We start from the raw sequence: 19,970 nt of genomic DNA on the forward strand, positions 1-19,970 counted from the left end.
TTCTCTTCCATAAAGGTTGAAATGCCACAAAGTTTAGAAAAATAGCATGATAAATTTAGTCAAGGCCAAGTTTGGTTTTCATGGGAGTCAAAGATTATGGGGAACAGGCAGGAAAGTGGAGCTAAGGTCAAGATCAGATGAACTGCGATCTTATTGAATGCAGAGCAGGATTGATGCGTCATGAGTTCTGTTCCTACTTATTATGTTCTTAGCTTCTAAATAATCAAAAGGTGTCACGGTAGCTTAGTAGATAGCGCAATGCTATTACAGCTTGGTATGTCAGAGTTCAGAGGTCAAACCTAGTAACCTCTGTAAAGAATTTGTACTTCTTCCCCATGGAATGCATGGATTTCTTTGGGATGCTCTCCTGTTTCCTCACACTGTCTAAAGATGTACCGGTTAGTAGGTTAATTGGTCTCCATAAATTGTCCTGTGATTAGGCTAGGGTTAAATTAGGGTTACTGATGGTACGGCTCGGTGTGGTATGTCTAAATAAATAAATCATGTTTAATGCTTATAAAATATTGGCCCTGGTTTAAAATATTGACCCAGATTTGCTGTTCATCAAGAACAAAAACAGAATAAAAATTAGCAGGCTCCAACTGTCAATGTTCTCCGTTCTATTGTGGCCCTCCAACTGCGGAGAATGTGGGCCCTCCAAGAACAGCAAAACAGTCAAGCTGCTGAGTTGGCAAATAGAGTTAAGTGTTCTCGCAGATGGCAAATCAGGATTTTACAGGAAGCAAAATAAACACTGGGACAAGTGTGCTTGGTTCAAAAAAAAACAAATACCACAAATTTAATGCAGATCTTTTTATTTTAAGGTGATAGAGTTTATATAATGAAAAGGAGGGTTTTGCATTTGGAGTGTGCTCCATGAGAGAATCCATACTACCAGACTTTGTGAGTGACTGGAACATTCCAGTGTATTGATCCTTGGTGGGGAGAAAGAGGTTCCTTCTGTTTCCTTGGTTATTCATTACAGTAGCTTTCCAACTACTGTTATTGCGTGCAGATAGGAGAGTCACACCCCTACAGTGATCAGGTTCTAAGTGGCATTTGTCCCCTAAAGACTGAATCAGGCTGAGGGACCTTGACGTTCATGCCAAGCATCATCGCTGTCTGCAATATAGCGGCGGCAGCCGTACCAATCAAAGACAACACTTGCTATCAGAGGAGGAGGAGGCGAAAATTGGAGATTTGGATGAAGCATGAGGCTCAGATAGCAGCAGAAACAGGAGGAAGAAAACGGTTATTGTGGAGGGAAAGTGGTGAGGGGAAGGACTGCCTGCTCAATATTCCACAGCCTAACTCCCAGGTGGTGGCAGCTATCAACAATTTTCAAAATTATTCCACAATATATAATTCCCAAATATAAATCAATTGGATCTCTGTATATCACAAACTTAACGGCAACATAATATAGCAATAATCAGGTAGAAAGCACCGATAATGCTTAAAATCCCTTACCGTGCAGATCTACTGGTATTCGTATATAACAAATGCCCACTCCTATTATTTTAATAGCTTGCCACAGAATTTCTGTATCTCCTGATGGATGGCAGGTCACTTAAAGAATGCAGCTTTGCATAATAAATATGTTCTGTGATATCTTATACTCACCAGATTTAGACAGATATTCTGTTAAGAGGAAATGTGCAGAGAATTAGAACCAGTAGACCTTTGGCAAATGTGACAAAAAAAACCTTGGCAATTCCTTCAGGATTATGCTGTAGTACAGTTTTCTCGTCCCTACAGAATTACTGTGGCCAAATCTCTTAACCCTTCCCCACCAAGCAGAATTATACAAAGAGCTGAACTTTGCGCTGCTGGTATTTGACTGCCGGTGGGGAATGTGCCTTTAAGGACTGTTGTGTTTCTCTGCCTGTTGCATGGCAAAGTGTTGGGAGATGTGTAAGGTCACATGAGGTGCATTCGGAAACTGAGCACCTCTCATTTTCATGTTTTTTTTTCTGATGTAAACTTTGTCAACCTGTTAAACTAAATTTCTCATTTCATGATGTTTTGTGGTGGTCTGGATTGCATGTTAATGCCATGTGCTGATGTGTTTAAATGCATTGAAGATGAACGTGGTGCTGCTTTATGACAACATATCTAGATGTAATTAGCATAGAAGCTGCTGCTATTAAGCCTGTTACTGTAACTGTTTTTAGCATTTTGATGAGTCAGCTCCTGATATCGATCAATGCAATAACAGATTTATTGTCTGAATATTATTTTTTATTAATAGTACTACCATTTAACGATAAACTTTGAAAGATAGTCAAAAATTATCTGATGAAGGATTTGTCCTCCAAAACTATCTATCGTGCCGATGAGCTGTTGGTTTTTAATGATTCTCAGATCTTTCCCATGCTTGCCTTGGTGGCCAGATGTTAGGAAATTTCAGAATTTTAGTTTAACATCTGAGGTTTCTCAATAAATACCACAAAATCATGTTTGTGGATTATATGAGGCAGTCTATATTATTCTAAATATAATCAATTTATTTTAAATAACTACTTGGTTTGCATAAGCTCTAGATTGTGTGCTTATTCAAGCTGACTAAGCATGAAAGGAGGAGGTTTATCAGCAAAACAATGCTATCCTTAAGAACGTTGTTAACTCTGAAGCATTTATTGCTAGAGGACTCCAGTGAGTATTAAAAAGTTTAAGTCAACATTAAACTTTTAGCCAGTTAGGGAAGTTCCAGTCTGGTTTAAATACTTTCTAAACATCAACACCATGATTTGAAGAGAATTCCAGGACTAAGTATTGCTGAACAAGTAATTCAGTTTCAGGAAACACAGTGGCACGGCTGGTGGAGCTGCTGCCTCACGGATCCAGCAACCTACGTGTATGTCCAGTACTGATCCGTGTGGAGTTTCACAGGCTCTTTTTAGCTATGTGGTTTTACCCTGTGAGCTCCACTTCGCTCTCATTTACCTAAGACATGGGTTGGACCGGACAATAATTATACTTGCATTTCTTGTGAAGGATAAGAGTACAGGCATCAAAAATGAATGAATACCATGAAGGCTCTCTTCTTTCAGCTCAATACATCCAAAGATGTTTATATATTTGCCCTTTACTGTCAAATGCACTAATAAAAACATTATTTTTTAAGAACAAATTAAAGTGATATTATGGAGTCACAGAACACGACAGCACAGAAACAGGCCTTTCAGCCTGTCTAGTCCATGCTCACTAGCTGGCTTATCCCATTGACCTGCACCAGGACCATAGCCCTTGATATCCCTCCCATTCAGGTACCTATCCAAATATCTCTTAAAGGTTGAAATCAAACTGGCATCTACCACTTATGCTGCCAGCTCATTCCAAGCTCTCACCACCTTCTGAGTGAAGAAATTCCCCCTCATGTGCCCCTTAAATATGTCACCTTTCACCCTTGACCCATGACCTTTAGTTCCAGTCTCACCCAACCGTAGTGGAAAATGCCTGCTTGCATTTACCCTATCTATACCCCTCATAATTTTTGATGTCTATCAAATAAATTGTTAACCATTTCCATTGAAGCTTGCAAGCAGTTAGCTGTTTCAAAAGGTTAATTGTAGCTGTGTAAACAAAGGGCTCTATCAGAACACAGTGCAGCAGAGACCACCTGGACGTAAGTGATGTAGCTAATCGCCATTTTGATGCAATAATTGGTTCCTCAGTGTGTGCATGTACATGGATGTGCTTGCTAGAATAAAATTCAAAATGGTGCCACCCGTGTGTGGCTCTGTAGACAGTAAATCAACAGTTACATTGAGAACTGAATGCATAATTTTTTATTGCAGTTCTTGACTACAGTGTCAGACTAGACTCTGCACGGCGTGTCTCCAGAGGGCTCTTTAATGAAACACATGAGAGAAATATCAAAGGAAGCATTATATTACCCTTCCATAACTGCACTGAACACACCTTCTACATGTTGGCAAGTAAACTATACATTGCTTTTTATAAACCTTTGCTTTGGCCTTCATAAATCAAAGTATTGAGTACAGGAGTTGGGATGTAATGTTGAAGTTGTATGAAAAGTTGGTGATGTCAAATTTGGAGTATCTAGTCACCTACTATAGGAAAGGTATCAATAAGATTGAAAGAGTACAGAGAAGATTTAAAAGGACGTTGCTGGGTCTTGAGGACCTGAGTTATAGGGAAAGATTGAATAGGTTCAGACTTTATTCCCTGGAGTGTAGAAGAATGAGGGGAGGTTTGAGAGAGGTGTGTAAAATTGAGGGTATAGATAGAGTTAACGTAACCAGTCTTTTTCCACTGACGGTGGCTGAGCCTGGAACTAAAGATCATAGTTTACGGGTGAAAGCTGAAATAATTAAGGGGAGCCTGAGGGGGAGCTTCCTCATTGAGAGGTTGATGCAAGTTGCCAGTAGAAAAGGGGGATACAAGTTCAAGTGCAACATTTAAGAGAAATTTGGGTAAGTAGGTGGATGGCAGGGGTATGGAGGGCAGTGGTTGAAGTACAGGTCAATGGGACTAGGCAAAATAACGGTTCAACCCTGACTAGATGGGTTGGAAGGCCTCTTTCTGTTGCGTAGTGCTCTGTGACTTTATGATAGATTACATAGTGATTCAATGGGGCAGCCATTCCTAAATGTGAACCAAAATCAGAAGCACTATCAAGCCCTCATGCAAATGGATATTTGAACAGCAGGCAGGGATAGCATTGGACTTGTCTGTAATAGCCCTATATTCTCCAACTGGCAGAACATCTATGAAAGAAAATTGGAGGGCTGTTTGTCAGGGAAGTGTTAAATTGATCTTGGAGTAGGTTAAAAGATCAGCACAACATTGTGGGCTGAAGGGCCTGGATTATGCAGTACTGTTCTATGTTCTATTACATGCAATTAATGCTCTAGAGATTGACCAGACAACTAACCTCTGACTACAATAAAGAATTAATAAATGAGAAAGAAAGTTTAAATTCTACTCCTTATAGTTTTCTTGCTTCTAACTCTGGAAGGCAAATTTTCTTACAAATCATTCATTTTTACCTTGGAATGGCAAGACTTATTTTCAGAAATGATTCATTGTATCTCTGGATACTGTTTAAGGATACAGAATTTTGAGCAACTTAACATGTTGTTATTTTCCCTCTGGTATTCGAATATAGCCCAAATATTTAGATTGATGATGTCCAGTACAAATCCTATTCTGGTCATAATGGTCTTAATTGATACAATTCTCACCCTAGATGGTCATCTAGATACAAGGTCAGGAAGTGATAATGATTTGTAATGTTTATAAAAATGATTATTAAATTCATTTGTAATGATTGTAAAATTCATGATGATTTATAACCAGGGTTGCAGTTCTGCGTTCAGAGTCAATCTCTAATTACAAGAATAAGCTTTGGGAGATAAACACCTGAGAGCAGTCTCCAAGTATAGAAAAGTGTACTGTCTCCAATGCCGACTTATCTCTCCTTGAAGAGATATCAATTTCTCTTTCAACCCCCTGCCCTGACTTCAGATATATTTTAGGCTAGAACTGAGCATGTAACATAGGGCAATTATATGCTCAGGAAAGAAACATTGACATGATTGCATGTAGAGACATAATTAAAGAATCAAAAGCAAAATTTTAACTTTAAGTGTAGTGGTTTTAATCCTTGTTCATGTTAAAAATACTCTTTAAAATAATAGACAATGATTGTGACGAGTTAGGGTATCTATCTCTATTACCATTCATCACTAAAGTGAAAGCTTTCCTTATGCTCATCATCTCTTCGTTGAACATGATTATATCAATTACCCAGTCCTCTGAAGATTCATCAACAGTTGTAATTGATATTGGATAAATGACCACTTCTTTCTATTTTGCAAATTTCATTCCATGCAAAAAAAAATGGAATCTATAGTTACTAAGTTAATTGAAAAACAGCAACACAGCAAATCAGGTAAAATTTGGAGGAGACAAATCAAATTACTGACTTCAATTTTTGCTGGAACTGTTTATGTAAGCAGGAGAAGGAAGGTGTTTGTTTTGTGTGTGTGTTTAGGTATATTGTTAAACAGGTTTGGAATCTAGATTGACTAATAATCTTAAAGATTATAAGTATTAGCTTCCATTTGTCACAAGTACATTGAAGCATCAAAACAGAGAGAGATGCATTGTTTAGTCTCAAAGTCTAACAGACTCCAACATGTAATGGGCACAGCCTGCAAGAGTCACCGTGCTTCAGGCACCAACATAGCATGCCAACAACGTACTGAGCCCAACTCGTACACCTTTGGTGTGTCGGAAGAAACAGGAGCACCTGGAGGAAATCCACATGTCATGGGGAGAACGTACAAACTCCTTACAGACAGCAGTGAGAGTTGAACCCTGGTCTTACAGCTGGCACTGTAAGTCATTATGCTAACCACTAGGTGACCATGCTGCCCCTTTAAAACAGGGTATGATCTGGAAGAAGAACACATAACCTAGGAGCAAGTAGGGTGTATAGGTTGGAAAAGACTTGAGCTTCATTTGGGGAAATAATCTCTAATCCCATTATAACTAACATACAATACTTAAGGCCCATTACACTGCTGGCATTTAGAACAGCAATGAAGGTCCTCAATCTCTGTCTATTCTTGGCCGCCTTCTCTATTGTGCCCCAGGTGTGGTTCAGGGTCCTTATTTCTGCCTCTGTGGTACAGCGTCAAGTTGTCTGTGATCTCCTGCCTTTCCTCTGCCCTTCAGGGGTCTGATGAAGTGCTGTCTTGATAATGGAGTTGACTTCTCTTTTCAACATGTGCCCAATCCATCTCCAATGTTTCCTCATGATGATTGTGGCCATATCCTCTTGGAGACACTGAAGGAACAGGGCATGGTTGCAGATCTTTCTTGGCCAGAAGATGGGGAGGATCTTCCAGAGGCTCCTGGTGTGAAAAGACAAGAGCTTGGCAAGTTGTTCTCTGTCATGCACCAGCAATCTTACCCAAACAAAATCCCCATATGTTGCCCCTTTCAGTCTGACTCTCATCAGACTACTCTTGATTGATTTCCACTCCAGCAAGCTCTTCCCGATGCTTTTCTTCAAATTGACAGCCACAACTGCATGACACTGACCACCTTCCCTTTCTGAGTGTAACAGTGTTTCACCAGTTGCTGGCATTAGTCTGCCAGACCCCGTTCATCTGCTTTCACTGATCGCAAACAAGAGAAAATCTGCAGATGCTGAAAATCCAAGCAACACACACAAAATGCTGGAGGAGCTCAGTAGGCCAGGCACCACCTATGGGAAAGAGTAAGAGGTCATTGTTTTGGGCTGAGAATCTTCATCAGGACTATAGGGCTTTCGCTGATGCCCAATATATGTAGGCTGTAATGGCGCATTTCTGCAGTTATTTGTGCTAGCTTTCCAGTGTTGTACATGATTTGTACGTTCCAGAAAACAATTTTATCTTGGTCTTGGCGATGATCAGCCCTTCCTTCATCATGCCAGTAGCTTCCTCTCAGATTTTATTACTGCCAGCCATGCATACACCAAGTGGAGATTTAGGAATATCATCGCTAACAGTTGTAGAAAGAGTCTTCATTGCTGTTTCCATTACAACGTCTTGCTTGACCAGTCAGGGTTGTTAGCCCTGAGCTGAACCCTTGAACTTGGAGGACTGGTGAGCCATTCTGTCTGGCCTCTGCCCTTTGACCTGTTTGGCATGGCTGACCCTACCAGGAGCCAAAGCATAAAGCCATGATTCCAACCAGCATTGCACTCTGGTCCATTGATGCATGCAAGTCTCCAAACCACATCTAAGTTGTAGTCTTCTTGTAGGAATCCCATTATAAGGAGTGATGTGAAATCTCTGTTCCTAGAGTCCCTAAGGGATCAATGAGAGGGAAGCAGATAAATGTGGGTGTGGTAGTGCAAGAATGTCAATAGTATTCCCACTTTATACATTGATGTAAATGCCCATAACTCTTCCATACTCAATTTCTATCCTTTCATTCTATATCAGATTTCCCATGTTTAACAGGGATACTAGTCTTAAGCTTAGAAACTAGAATTGATCAAGGGTACATTGGTTCATCATAGTATTAAACAGAGAACATACCTCTTAGACCTCTTTCTCTTTGTCTGCCTCAATCAAAACTGTAATAAAGCCTGTCACTGCCAAGTTAAGATACTCAAAAAAATTGGATCTCCCCCAGACTAAACACATATTACCACCAATGCTTCAGATTATCAAACATTGATAAGAACTGTTTGTCTCATTCATTAACTTGGTGTTAATAATATGATAAGACTTTCTAACTGATGGGTTACCATTTGTATGTTAGCCCCTTCTTGTTGAGGATTGATAAGTGTAACTGTCACAGGTTATCATTGTTGTTTTTTACTTTGTATGAAAATGTGCATTTTGTGTGACTGAGCAATCTGAAATATTCATTTGTTCAAACTGTCTGTTCATTTCTGACCAAATTTTAGGACGCTCCAGATTTTCTCAGTCCTGTTGAAATCCTAGTGGAGTTCAATTTATCAAATCCAGAGAAAGGACCGGTGTTGGATGTTGACCTGCCAAATTCAAAGAAAGCTTTGGTAATTTAACAATTTACAATTGTATAATCTATTTCATATCTATGTTTAACAGTGACAAGAATTTGTTATTCCGAAGAGTCCTTACTAAATAAGTTATTGCCTAAAAATTGCATCTAATGCGTAAAATCACAGGTAGGAAGCTGTTTTGAAGTGTTTGCACTGATTTCTGCTATCGAGGAAGCAACAACTGAAAGATTGCCTGTAAAATGTAACCAGGTTGTAACAGTTAAAGCAAAGCAAGCCTGCATAACAGTTTCCTAAAGCAAGGAAGTACGAACTTTACAAATTTTTTGATAATTTCAGTGCTGGCATAAGCTTTATTTGCAGTCTCCATTTAAGATCTGAGAAGTGTCTAGTCAAATTTCTGGCAATGGAATGGCCCAATTATAAATAGAAATGAATGTCTTGTTAAAGCAGGCCACCGTAAGCCAGCATAACAATTCCCTAAAGCAAGGCAATACCAACTTTAAATTTTTTTTGATGATTTCACCATTGACATAAGCAGTATATGTGCAGTGCCCATTTAAACATAGAAAGAAAAATCCACAGCACAATACAGGCCCTTCGGCCCACAAAGCTGTGCTGAGCATGTTCTTACCTAGGGTTACCAATAGCCCTCTATTTTTCTGAGCTCCATGTACCTATCCAGGAGTCTCTTAAAAGACGCTGTCATATCCACCTCCACCACCGTTGTTGGCAGCCAGTTCCATGCACTCACCACTGTCTGAGTAAAAGAACTTAATTCTGACACCCCCTCTGTACCTACTTCCAAGCACCTTAAAGCTATGCCCTCTCATGCTAGCCACTTCAACTGTGGGGAAAAGCCTCTGACTATCCACATGATCAATGCCTCTCATCATCTTATACACCTCTGTCAGGTCGCCTCTCATACTCCGTTGCTCCAAGGAAAAAAGGCTCAGTTCACTCAACCTATTCTCATAAGGCATGCTCCCAAATCCAGGCAACATCCTTGTAAATCTCCTCTACACTATTTCTATGGTTTCCACATCCTTCCTGTAGTGAGGCAACCCGAACTGAGCACAGTACTCCTAGTGGGGTCTGACCACGGTCCTATAATGCAGTAACATTACCTCTCGGCTCTTAAACTCAGTCCCACGATTGATGAAGGCCAATACACCGTATGCCTTCTTAACCACAGAGTCAACCTGCGCAGCAGCTTTGAGCGTCCTATGGACTCAGACCCCAAAATCCCTCCACGCTGCCAAGAATATTACCTTTAATACTATATTCTGCCATCATATTTGACCTGCCAAAATGAACCACCTCACACTTATCTGGGTTGAACTCCATCTGCCAATTCTCAGCCCAGTTTTGCATCCTACCAATGTCCCGTTGTAACCTCTGACAGCCCTCCACAATATCCACAACACTGCCAACCTTTGTATTATCAGCAAATTTACTAACCCATCCCTCCACTCCCTCATCCAGGTCATTTATAAAAATCACGAAGAGTAGGGGTTCCTGAACAGATCCCTGAGTCACACCGACCTCCATGCAGAATATGACCCATCTACAACCACTCTCTGCCTTCTGTGGGCAAGCTAGTTCTGGATCCACAAGTCAATGTCTCCTTGGATCCCATGCCTCCTTACTTTCTCAATAAGCCTTGCATGGGGTACCTTGTTAAATGACTTGCTGAAATCCATATACGCTATATCTACTGCTCTACCATCATCAATGTGTTTACTCACATCCACAAAAAATTCAATCAGGCTCGTAAGGCATGACCTGCCTTTCACAAAGCCATGCTGACTATTCCTAATCATATTATGCCTCTCCAAATGTTCATAAATCCTGCCTCTCAGGATCTTCTCCATCAACTTACCAACCACTGAAGTAAGACTCACTGGTCTATAATTTCCTGGGCTATCTCTACTCCTTTTCTTGAATAAAGGAACAGCATCCACAACCCTCCAATCCTCAGAACCTCTCCCATCCCCATTTATGATGCAAAGATCATCGCCAGAGGCTCAGCAATCTCTTCCCTCACTTCCCACAGTAGCCTGGGGTACATCTTGTCCGGTCCTGGTGATTTATCCAACTTGATGCTTTCCAAAAGCTCCAGCACATACTCTTTCTTATTATCTACATGCTCAAGCTTTTCAATCCACTGCAAGTCATCCCTACAATCACCAAGATCCTTTTCTGTAGTGAATACTGAAGCAAAGTACTCATTAAGTACCTATGCTCTCTCCTCGTGCTCCATACACGCTTTTCCACTGTCACACTTGATTGGTCCTATTCTCTCATGTCTTATCCTCCTGCTCTTCAAATACTTGTAGAATACCTTGGGGTTTTCCTTAATCCTGTCCACCAAGGCCTTCTCATGGCCCCTTCTGGCTCTCCTAATTTCTTTCTTAAGCTCCTTCCTGCTAGCCTTATAATCTTCTAGATCTCTATCATTACCTTGTTTTTTGAACCTCTCGTAAGCTCTTAGTTTCTTCTTGACTAGATTTACAACAGCCTTTGTACACCAAGGTTTCTGTACCTTATCATCCTTTCCCTGTCTCCTTGGAACGTACCTATGCAAAATTCCATGCAAATATCTCCTAAACATTTACCACATTCCTTCTGTACGTTTCCCTGAGAACATTTGTTCCCAAGTTATGCCTCCAAGTTCCTGCCTGATAGCCTCATATTTCCCCTTACACCAATTAAACGCTTTCCTTACTTGTCTGTTCCTATCCCTCTCCAATGCTATAGTAAAGGAGATAGAATGCTGATCACTATCTCCAAAATGCTCTCCCACTGAGAGACCTGACACCTGACCAGGTTCATTTCCCAATAGCGGGTCAAGTACAGCCTCTCCTCTTGTAGGCTTATCTACATATTGTGTCAGGAAACCTTCCTGAACACACCTAACAAACTCCATCCCATCTAAACCCCTTGTTCTCAGGAGATGCCAATCGATGTTTGGAAAATTAAAATCTCCCACCATGACAACCCTGTTATTATTACACGTTTCCAGAATCTGTCTCCCTATCTGCTCCTCAATGTCCCTGTTACTATTGGGTGGTCGATAAAGAAACACTCAGTAGAGTTATTGACCCCTTCCTTTTCCTAACATCCACACACAGAGACTCTGTAGACAATCCCTCCATGTCTTCCTTTTTTTCTACAGCTGTGACACTATCTCTGATCAACAGTGCCATGCCCCCACCTCTTTTGCCTCCCTCTCTGTCCCTTCTGAAACATCTAAAGCCTGGCATTCCAAGTAACCATTCCTGCCCCTTAGCCATCCAAGTCTCTGTAATAGCTACAATATTATAGTTCCAAGCACTGATCCACGCTCTAAGTTCATCCACCTTGTTCATAATACTCCTTGCATTAAAATAGACACATCTCAATCCATCAGTCTGAGCACGTCTCTTCTCCGTCACCAGCCTATCATCTCTCTCACACTGACTCCAAGCTTTCTCTATTTGTGAGCCAACCGCCTCTTCCTCCGTCTCTTCAGTTTGGTTCCCATACCCAGCAATCCTCGTTTAAACTCTCCCCAATATCCTTAGCAAACCTCCCCACCAGGATATTGATCCTCCTGGTATTCAAGTGCAACCCGCCCTTTTTGTACAGGTCACTCCTGCCCCAAAAGAGGTCCCAATGATCCAGAAGTCTGAATCTCTGTCCCCTGCTCCAATCCCTCAGCCACGCATTTATCCTCCACCTCACTCTATTCCTATACTCACTGTCACGTGGCACAAACAGTATTCCCAAGATTACTAACTTTGTGGTCCTGCTTCTCAACTTCCTTCCTAACTCCCTGTAGTCTGCTTTCAGGACCTCCTACCTTTGTCGTTGGTACCAATATGTACCACGACCTCTGGCTGTTCTCCTTCCCACTTCAGGATATTATGGACGCATTCAGAAACATCCCAGACCCTGGCACCTGGGAGGCAAGCTACCATCCGTGCTCCTTTCCTACATCCAGGGAATTGCCTGTCTGACCCCCTAACTATAGGGTCCCCTATCACTACTGCTATCCTCTTCCTTTCCCTACCCTTCTGAGCCACAAGGCCAGACTCTGTGCCAGAGGCACGGCCACTGTTGCTTCCCCCAGGTAGGGTGTCCCCCCAACAGTACTCAAGCAGGAGTACTTATTGTTAAGGGGAACAGCCACAGGGGTACTCTCTATCTTCTGACTCTTGCTCTTCCCTCTCCTGACTGTTACACACTTATCTGTCTCCCCAGGCCCCAGTGTGACTACCTGCCTATAGCTCCTATTTATCACCTCCTCACTCTCTCTGACCAGACAAAGGTCATCGAGCTGCATCTCCAGTTCCCTAATGCGGTCCCTAAGGAGCTGCAGCTCGATGCACCTGGCGCAGATGTGGCACACTTTAAGATACAAAAAGTAACTAGTCTTACTTTCTGGCAATGGAATAAGGCCATTAGACAGAGCAGCAGAATTAGGCCATTTGCCCATAGAGTCTGCTCTGCCTTACCAGTCATGGTTGATTTATTATTTCTCTCAACTCCTTTCTCTGCCTTCTCCCCATAACTTAGACACCTGTCCAACTAAGAATCTATAAAACCTCCACTTTAAATATACCCAATGACTTGGCTTCCACAGGTGTTTGTGGGAGTGAATTCCGCAGATTCACTGTCCTCTGGCTAAAGAAATTCCTCCTCATCTTTGTTCTGAATGGACGTCTCTCTGTTCTGAGGCCATGTCCTCTGGTCCTAGTCTCCCCGAAAATAGGAAACATCCTCTCCACATCCAGTCTATCTAGGCCTTTCAATATTAGTAGGTTTGAATGGGATACCCCTTCAATCTTCTAAATTGCAGTGAGTATAGGCCCAGAGCCATCCATAATGTGAGGAGAAGCAGTCCCAACACTGACCCCTGTGGAACACCTCTAGTCACCAGCTGCCAAACAGGAAATGTCCCCTTTATTCCCACTCTTTACCTCCTGCCAGTCAGCTAATCCTCTATCCATGCCCCATCCATATACTCTGTCTATTCTGTCTTTCCTGTAATACCATGGGCTCTTATCGTGTTAAGCAGCCTCACGTGCAGCAACTTGTCAAAGGCCTTCTGAAAATCATGTAAACAACACCCACTTACTCTTCATTGTCTATCTTCCCCATTATTTCCTCAAAGAATTCCAACAGATTCGTCAGGCAAAAGTTCCCCTTAGCAAAAGCATGCTGATTTTAGCTTATTTTATCACGTGCCTCTAAGTACCCTGAAACCTCATTCTTAATAATGGACTCCAGCACCTTCCCAACCACTAATGTCAGGCTAACTGGTCTAAAATTTTCCTTTTTGGGCTACTTTGGCTCCAGAGTAACAATTATTTTGTTCTCCTTTGCAATTTTATACTTGAAATGACATTAAACAATCTTAAAGTTGAGAACACACACAAAATGCTGGTAGAACGCAGCAGGCCAGGCAGCATCTATAGGAAGAAGTACCGTCGACATTTCGGGCCAAGACCCTTCGTCAGGACTATTTTTCTGATATTTTATTAGTTAACTATATTATCTTTTGCATGGGAAGCAGACAATGTACTTTCTAGTCAGGGCTTTCCACATTACAACATTTTGTAAGGTCTGTTTTGCATGTGAAGTAGACATAATAAAATATACAAATCTTCCTTTCTTTAAGGCTGGCGAAAATATTAACTTGGTCTGAATGGTTGCTACTGCCATCTAGTGGTTTATTTAAATTGCCTTGTGTGCAACCAAAGCACACACAAACAAATGAAACGCTCCTTAAATGTCACTGGGTTACCGACATATTATGGAAATAATACCTAACAGAAAATTACTACTGTGTAGCCCAATGAGCAAGCATACTACTATCAATGAGACAAAGGGATCCTGTGAGGTGAGAATATAGGGATCTGTTCCTTGCTGGTGCCTATAGAATTCTTAAGAATATGAGAAACAGGCCTCTTAAAAAGGCAGATAGAATCTCTGGAATAAGCTCAGAACTCAATATCCAGTTTTTATTAATTTATACGGTTTCGCGGTTCTGAGCAGTAACGTCAAGATCAATGTTTCTTACACATCCCTAACTGTCCTTAAGGAAGTGGTGGTGGACTAGCTCCTTGAACCAATGCAGCCCTTCTGTTGAATATATTCCCACAGAACTGTCATGGAAGGGATTTCAAGATTTAGATGTACTAATGGTGAATATATTTACAAGTCAGGGGCTGGGGGTGTTCCATTATGCCTGAAACCCTGGTGGTCAAGGTTGTGGCTGTGGAAGTAACTTAGACAATCAATTCAGAGCACTTTGTAAGTGTAACCCACTGTGCAATGGACGTGGATTTAATTATTTAGGACCTTGGTTGAGGCACAATGTAGTGAGCTGGATGGGAAAGATTTTTTTGAATATTGTCGAAAATACCCTCTTTAGTTGTGGCTTATTGATAGCAGAAAAACTGACGTGTCAGCAGTGAATCAGTCACTGCAGGATGTGCAGCTTTAACCAACTTTTGCAGCTACAGTATTTATGTAGCCACTCCTGTTGAGTTTTTGGTCAATGGTGACCCATAGCTTGTTGACAGCGCAAACTGGTGATGGTACACCATTAAATAGCAAGAGTAAATGGTTCAAGACTGTCAGTGCCTGCAACTGTAGTGGTGTGAATGTTATTTCACTTTCTATCAAGCCATGCCAGGATTTTGTCTTAAGTCTTGCTGCATGCAGGCATAGACCTTTTGAATTCCATGCACAAATTCTCATTGGCTGAGAATTTGTGCATAGAAATAAAAATCATTAGCAAACATCCTCTCTCTGAAGAAGGCAGATGAAGCAATATGGCATACTTGATCTCAGGTCAGGGCATAGCATGTAGAAAGTAGAATATTATATTGCAACGTCACAAAATACTAGTTAGACTGCACTTGAACTATTGTGTGTAGTTCTGGTTTCCACTTTGGAAGGAGGATGTGGTTGTGTTGGAGAGAGTGTAGAGGAGATTAGCTTTGATTGATAGCATTGTTAACAGTGTCTTCCATCCCTTTTCTGCTGACTAAGAATATATGGATCTGGCAATGATTCAGTAGATTGGGTTTGTTCTGCTTTTTGTTAAGGGTGACAGATTTCCTCCCCAGAAGGGCATCAGATGTTTTTTTTTTCTGACAATTTAATAGTTTGTGATTGTCTTCACTAATAATTGGCTTGATTTTTGTTTTTAATTTGAGATGATTAGCTACATTTAATTTTCACAACTCTGATAGTGGAAATGAAAATTCATGTCTCAGTAGCATTTTTCCACAGGGAAACCTTTGTATTTCTAATGTCTTAATTTAACTACTAAGTCATATCTGCATCTGAACATAGAACAGTGATGCAATCATCAAAAATAAGCTGCAAGGCTTTAGCTCCAGAGTATTCAAGGGAAAGCTCACTCAGTCTGCACTAATTACTTACTATTTACAGACCAGTGGTATGAACATTTTCGTGCCTGCTAGACCCATTTAAACTTATGGTAGACATGCCACTTGTGTATGTGGTTTCCCACAGTGCGGTTTCTCAATGTACATTTAAAAAAGTGTGAATTCTGTCCCATACTAGAAAAAGAAAGTTTGGTGTAAGCTCAAATAATAATGACCAACTGTGTTTTATATCTAGATATTATAAATATTTGTGGACATTTTTTTAGATTAATGGAGCTTATGATCCATTTCAATGATCTTATTACAAAGAATGCACCTTCATATTTATCTGTGTTTGTTATATTTATATTTTTTATATTTACAAACGCCAGTGCATGAACTGGATAATATGCAAGTCTCACATGATTTCTTCATGAAGCAATTTTCTTCACGACATAATGAAGCGTTTTATTTTGTTCCGCGATCCATCAGGTGCCTTTTACAAAAGATTGTGGAGATGATGGGGAATGCATCAATGACCTGAAGCTTAGTGCCGAGGCAGACATAATGGGTGACAGGTAATAACAATTGTAACATCAAATCTAAAGGTGCTGGAAATACTCAGCTGGTCAACCATGTCTGTGCAGAATCAAAACTAACTTTTCAGATTGATGAATTTTCATAGAATCATCTAGTATGAAACAGACCAACCAGTCCAAACCATCCACACCAGCCAGTTGACAACCTTCCGTTTCAATCCCCTACACAGCACTTGGCCCTGAGTGCACAGTGACTAAGTGTTCATATTGTTACTACTTGAAAGCTGTCAACAACCCATTTTCAAACACACTCTCAGATAGTCCATTCACTCTCTGGGTGAAGAAGGTAAGAAGGTCTCACTGATGTGCCCCCTAATTTCTTATCATAAACCTAGGTTCTCGAGTTTTATCTACCTCTGGAATGGAACAACATTTCCTGCAGTCTACCTGCAGTCCCTTGTAATTTAAAATACCTTAATCGTGTCTCCATCCCATTCACCCATGCCAGCCTGCTGTGCTTTGGCGTCTCCGGTCTTTCCTAATAACTGACTTGCCCTATCACAGGCAGTGTCCCTGTGATTCTCCTCTGTACCTTCTCCAACACCGTACTTTCATCCCAGACCTTGGTGATCAGAATTGCATGTAGTACAGTACTTAGAGCATAACCCACCTACTTCTGTTCCAGTTCCCCAACTAATGACTGCCAATATGCCAAGTGCCTTCTTAACCATACTGTCTACCTGCAATGCAATCTCAAGGGTATATGCATGTAGTCCAAGTTCCTTCTGTTCCTTATTATTCCTACCATTTATGATGTATGTCATAGTTCTCCTAAAATGTATCACCTCACATCTGATAAACGGTGTTGGTCCAAATCATCAACTGCTTATTCATTTCTATAGATGCTACCTAACTTTGTTGAGTTCCTCCAGCACTTTGTTCACCTCTCACTTGACTGGATTAAATTCCATATGACATTTTCAGCTCATTTCACTAACACATTGATACCTCTCTGCAATCTAAGAGTATCTGTCACAGTATTAACAACTTAGTAAACTTTGTGTCACTCCACACACATACTGATCTTGCCTCCAACATTCACATCCAAGTCATTCATGTATATTTTAAATAAAAAGGGTCCCAGCACAAGTCGTTGTAGACAACGCTAAACATAGGTATCTAATTTTACCAACAACCCTCTACAAATGTCCTCTGTTTCTTATTGACAAATTAGTTTAAGATCCAGATTGCAAAACTGCCCTGCATCCCATCAGCCCGAAACATTTTAAACTGGTTTGCTGTGTATGACCTTATCAAAGGCTTTCTAAAATCTAATGAATTCACATCTACGACACCTCCCTCAGTTTAAATACAGTAATTCAATAAAATTATCCGTACAGGGTCTGTCCTTGGCAAATCCATGTTGGCTATCTCTGATTAGTCCCTGCCTTTCCAAGTGATCATTAATTCTCTCACTCAGAATTTTTCTCTTGTCTCTTCCCTACCAGAAATATCAGGCTCATTGATCTATAGTTACCAGGCTTTTCCTGGGTTCCTTTCTGAAAGAGAACAATTATGTATACTTCTCCAGCAAAGATTCAGAAATACCAGCTTGATACCCAGTAGACCATAAGACATAGGAGCAAAATTAGACTATCTGGCCCATCAAGTCTACTCCACGATTCAATCGTGGCTGATCATTCTTTTTTCTCCTGCTCAACCCTAGTTCCCGGCCTTCTCCCCATAACCTTTGATGCCATATCCAATCAAGAACCAATTAATCTCTGCCTTAAATACATCCAACACCCAGGTCTCCACAACTGCATGTGGCAACAAGTTCCACAAATTCACCGCCATTTGCTGAAAGAAGTTTCTCCGCATCTCTGTTTAGAAAGGACGCCTCTCAATCCTGAGGCTGTGCCCTCTTGTCCTAGACTCTCCCACCATGGGAAACATCCTTTCCACTTCTAAAAGGTTTCAATGAGATTCCCCCACATCCTTCTGAATTCCAGCGAGTACAGACCCATAGGCATCAAACATTCCTCGTATGATAACCCTTTCATTCCTGGAATCATCCTTGTGAACCTCCTCTGGACCCTCTCCAATGCCAGCACATCTTTTCTAAGATGAGAGGCCCAAAATTGTTCACAATATTCAAGGTGAAGCCTCACCAGTGCCTTATAAAGCCTCAGCATCACATCCTTGCTCTTGTATTGTAGACCTCTTGAAATGAACGCTAACATGGCATTTGGCTTCCTTTCCACTGACTCGACCTGCGAGTTAACTTTTAGGGTGTTCTGCACAAGGACTCCCAACTCCCTTTGCATCTCAGATTTTTGGATTTTTCTCCCCGTTTTAAAAAAAATAGAAATAAATTTGTGGACTAATACCAAAGGGCATGACTATGCATTTTCCAACATTGTATTTTATTTGCCATTTTCTTGCCCATTCTCTTAATCTGTCTAAGTCCTTCTGAATCCTACCAGTTTCCTCAACACTAGCTGCCCCTCCACTAATCTTTGTATCATCTGCAAACTTTCCAACAAAGCCATCATCTAAATCTTTTATACACAGCATCAAAAGAAGTGGTCCTAACACCAACCCTTGTGGAACACCACTAGTCACTGGCAGCCAACCAGAAAAGGATCCTTTTATTCCTACTCGCAGCCTTCTTCCAATCAACCAATGCTCTAACCACGTCAGTAACTTACTTGTAATACCACTGTCCCTTAACTTGGTAAGCAGCCTCATGTGTGGCACCTTGTCAAAGGCCTTCTGAAAGTCCAAATATACAACATCCAATACATCCCTTTTATCTATCCTACTTGTAATCTCCTCAAAGAATTCCAACAGGTTCGTCAGGCAGGATTTTCTCTGAAGGGAACCATGCAGACTTTGTACTATCTTGTCCTGTGTCACCAAGTACTCCATCACCGCATCCTTAACAATTGACTCTAACATCATCCCAACCACTGAGGTCAGGCTAACTGGTCTATAATTTCCTTTCTGCTGCCCTCTACCTTTCTTAAAGAGTGGAGTGACATTTGCAATTTTCCAGTCCTCTGGCACCATGCCAGAGTCCAATGATTTTTGAAAGATCATTGCTAATGCCACCATAATCTCTAACGCTACCTCTTTCAGAACCCTAGGGTGAAGTTCATCTGGTCCGGGTGACTTAAGTACTTTCAGGTCTTTCAGCTTTTTGAGCACCTTCTCTCCTGTAATTGTAACTGTACCCACTTCGCTTCCTTCGCACACTACAACATCAGGCATACAGCTAGTGTCCTCCACAGTGAAGGCTGATGCAAAATACAGTACTCATTTAGTTCATCAGCCACCTCCTTGTCCCCCATTATTATTTCTCCTACCTTATTTTCTTTTTTTTCGTAATTTATTTTTTATTGAAGTTCTTCATCAAACAAACATTTCCACAAGATGTATTTCAGACACTGTACCTATATATCATATATTCATATTTGTCACAAATCTCCACATAATATTTCTCTGAGGTATACACTTATAGAAAAGAAAGGA

General features: G+C 41.0%; 1 protein-coding gene across 1 annotated transcript in view; it reads left to right on the plus strand.

The window, feature by feature from the left end:
* itga1 (integrin, alpha 1) overlaps positions 1–19,970 on the plus strand; it is a 219,315-nt gene that overhangs the window by 140,214 nt on the left and 59,131 nt on the right. The window contains 3 exon segments of the mRNA XM_072252495.1: positions 3,801–3,937; positions 8,438–8,548; positions 16,390–16,475. Coding sequence (XP_072108596.1) covers positions 3,801–3,937; positions 8,438–8,548; positions 16,390–16,475 — 334 coding nt within the window.

Source organism: Mobula birostris, chromosome 3 (assembly GCF_030028105.1).
Source record: "Mobula birostris isolate sMobBir1 chromosome 3, sMobBir1.hap1, whole genome shotgun sequence".
Classification (NCBI taxonomy): Eukaryota; Metazoa; Chordata; class Chondrichthyes; order Myliobatiformes; family Myliobatidae; genus Mobula; species Mobula birostris.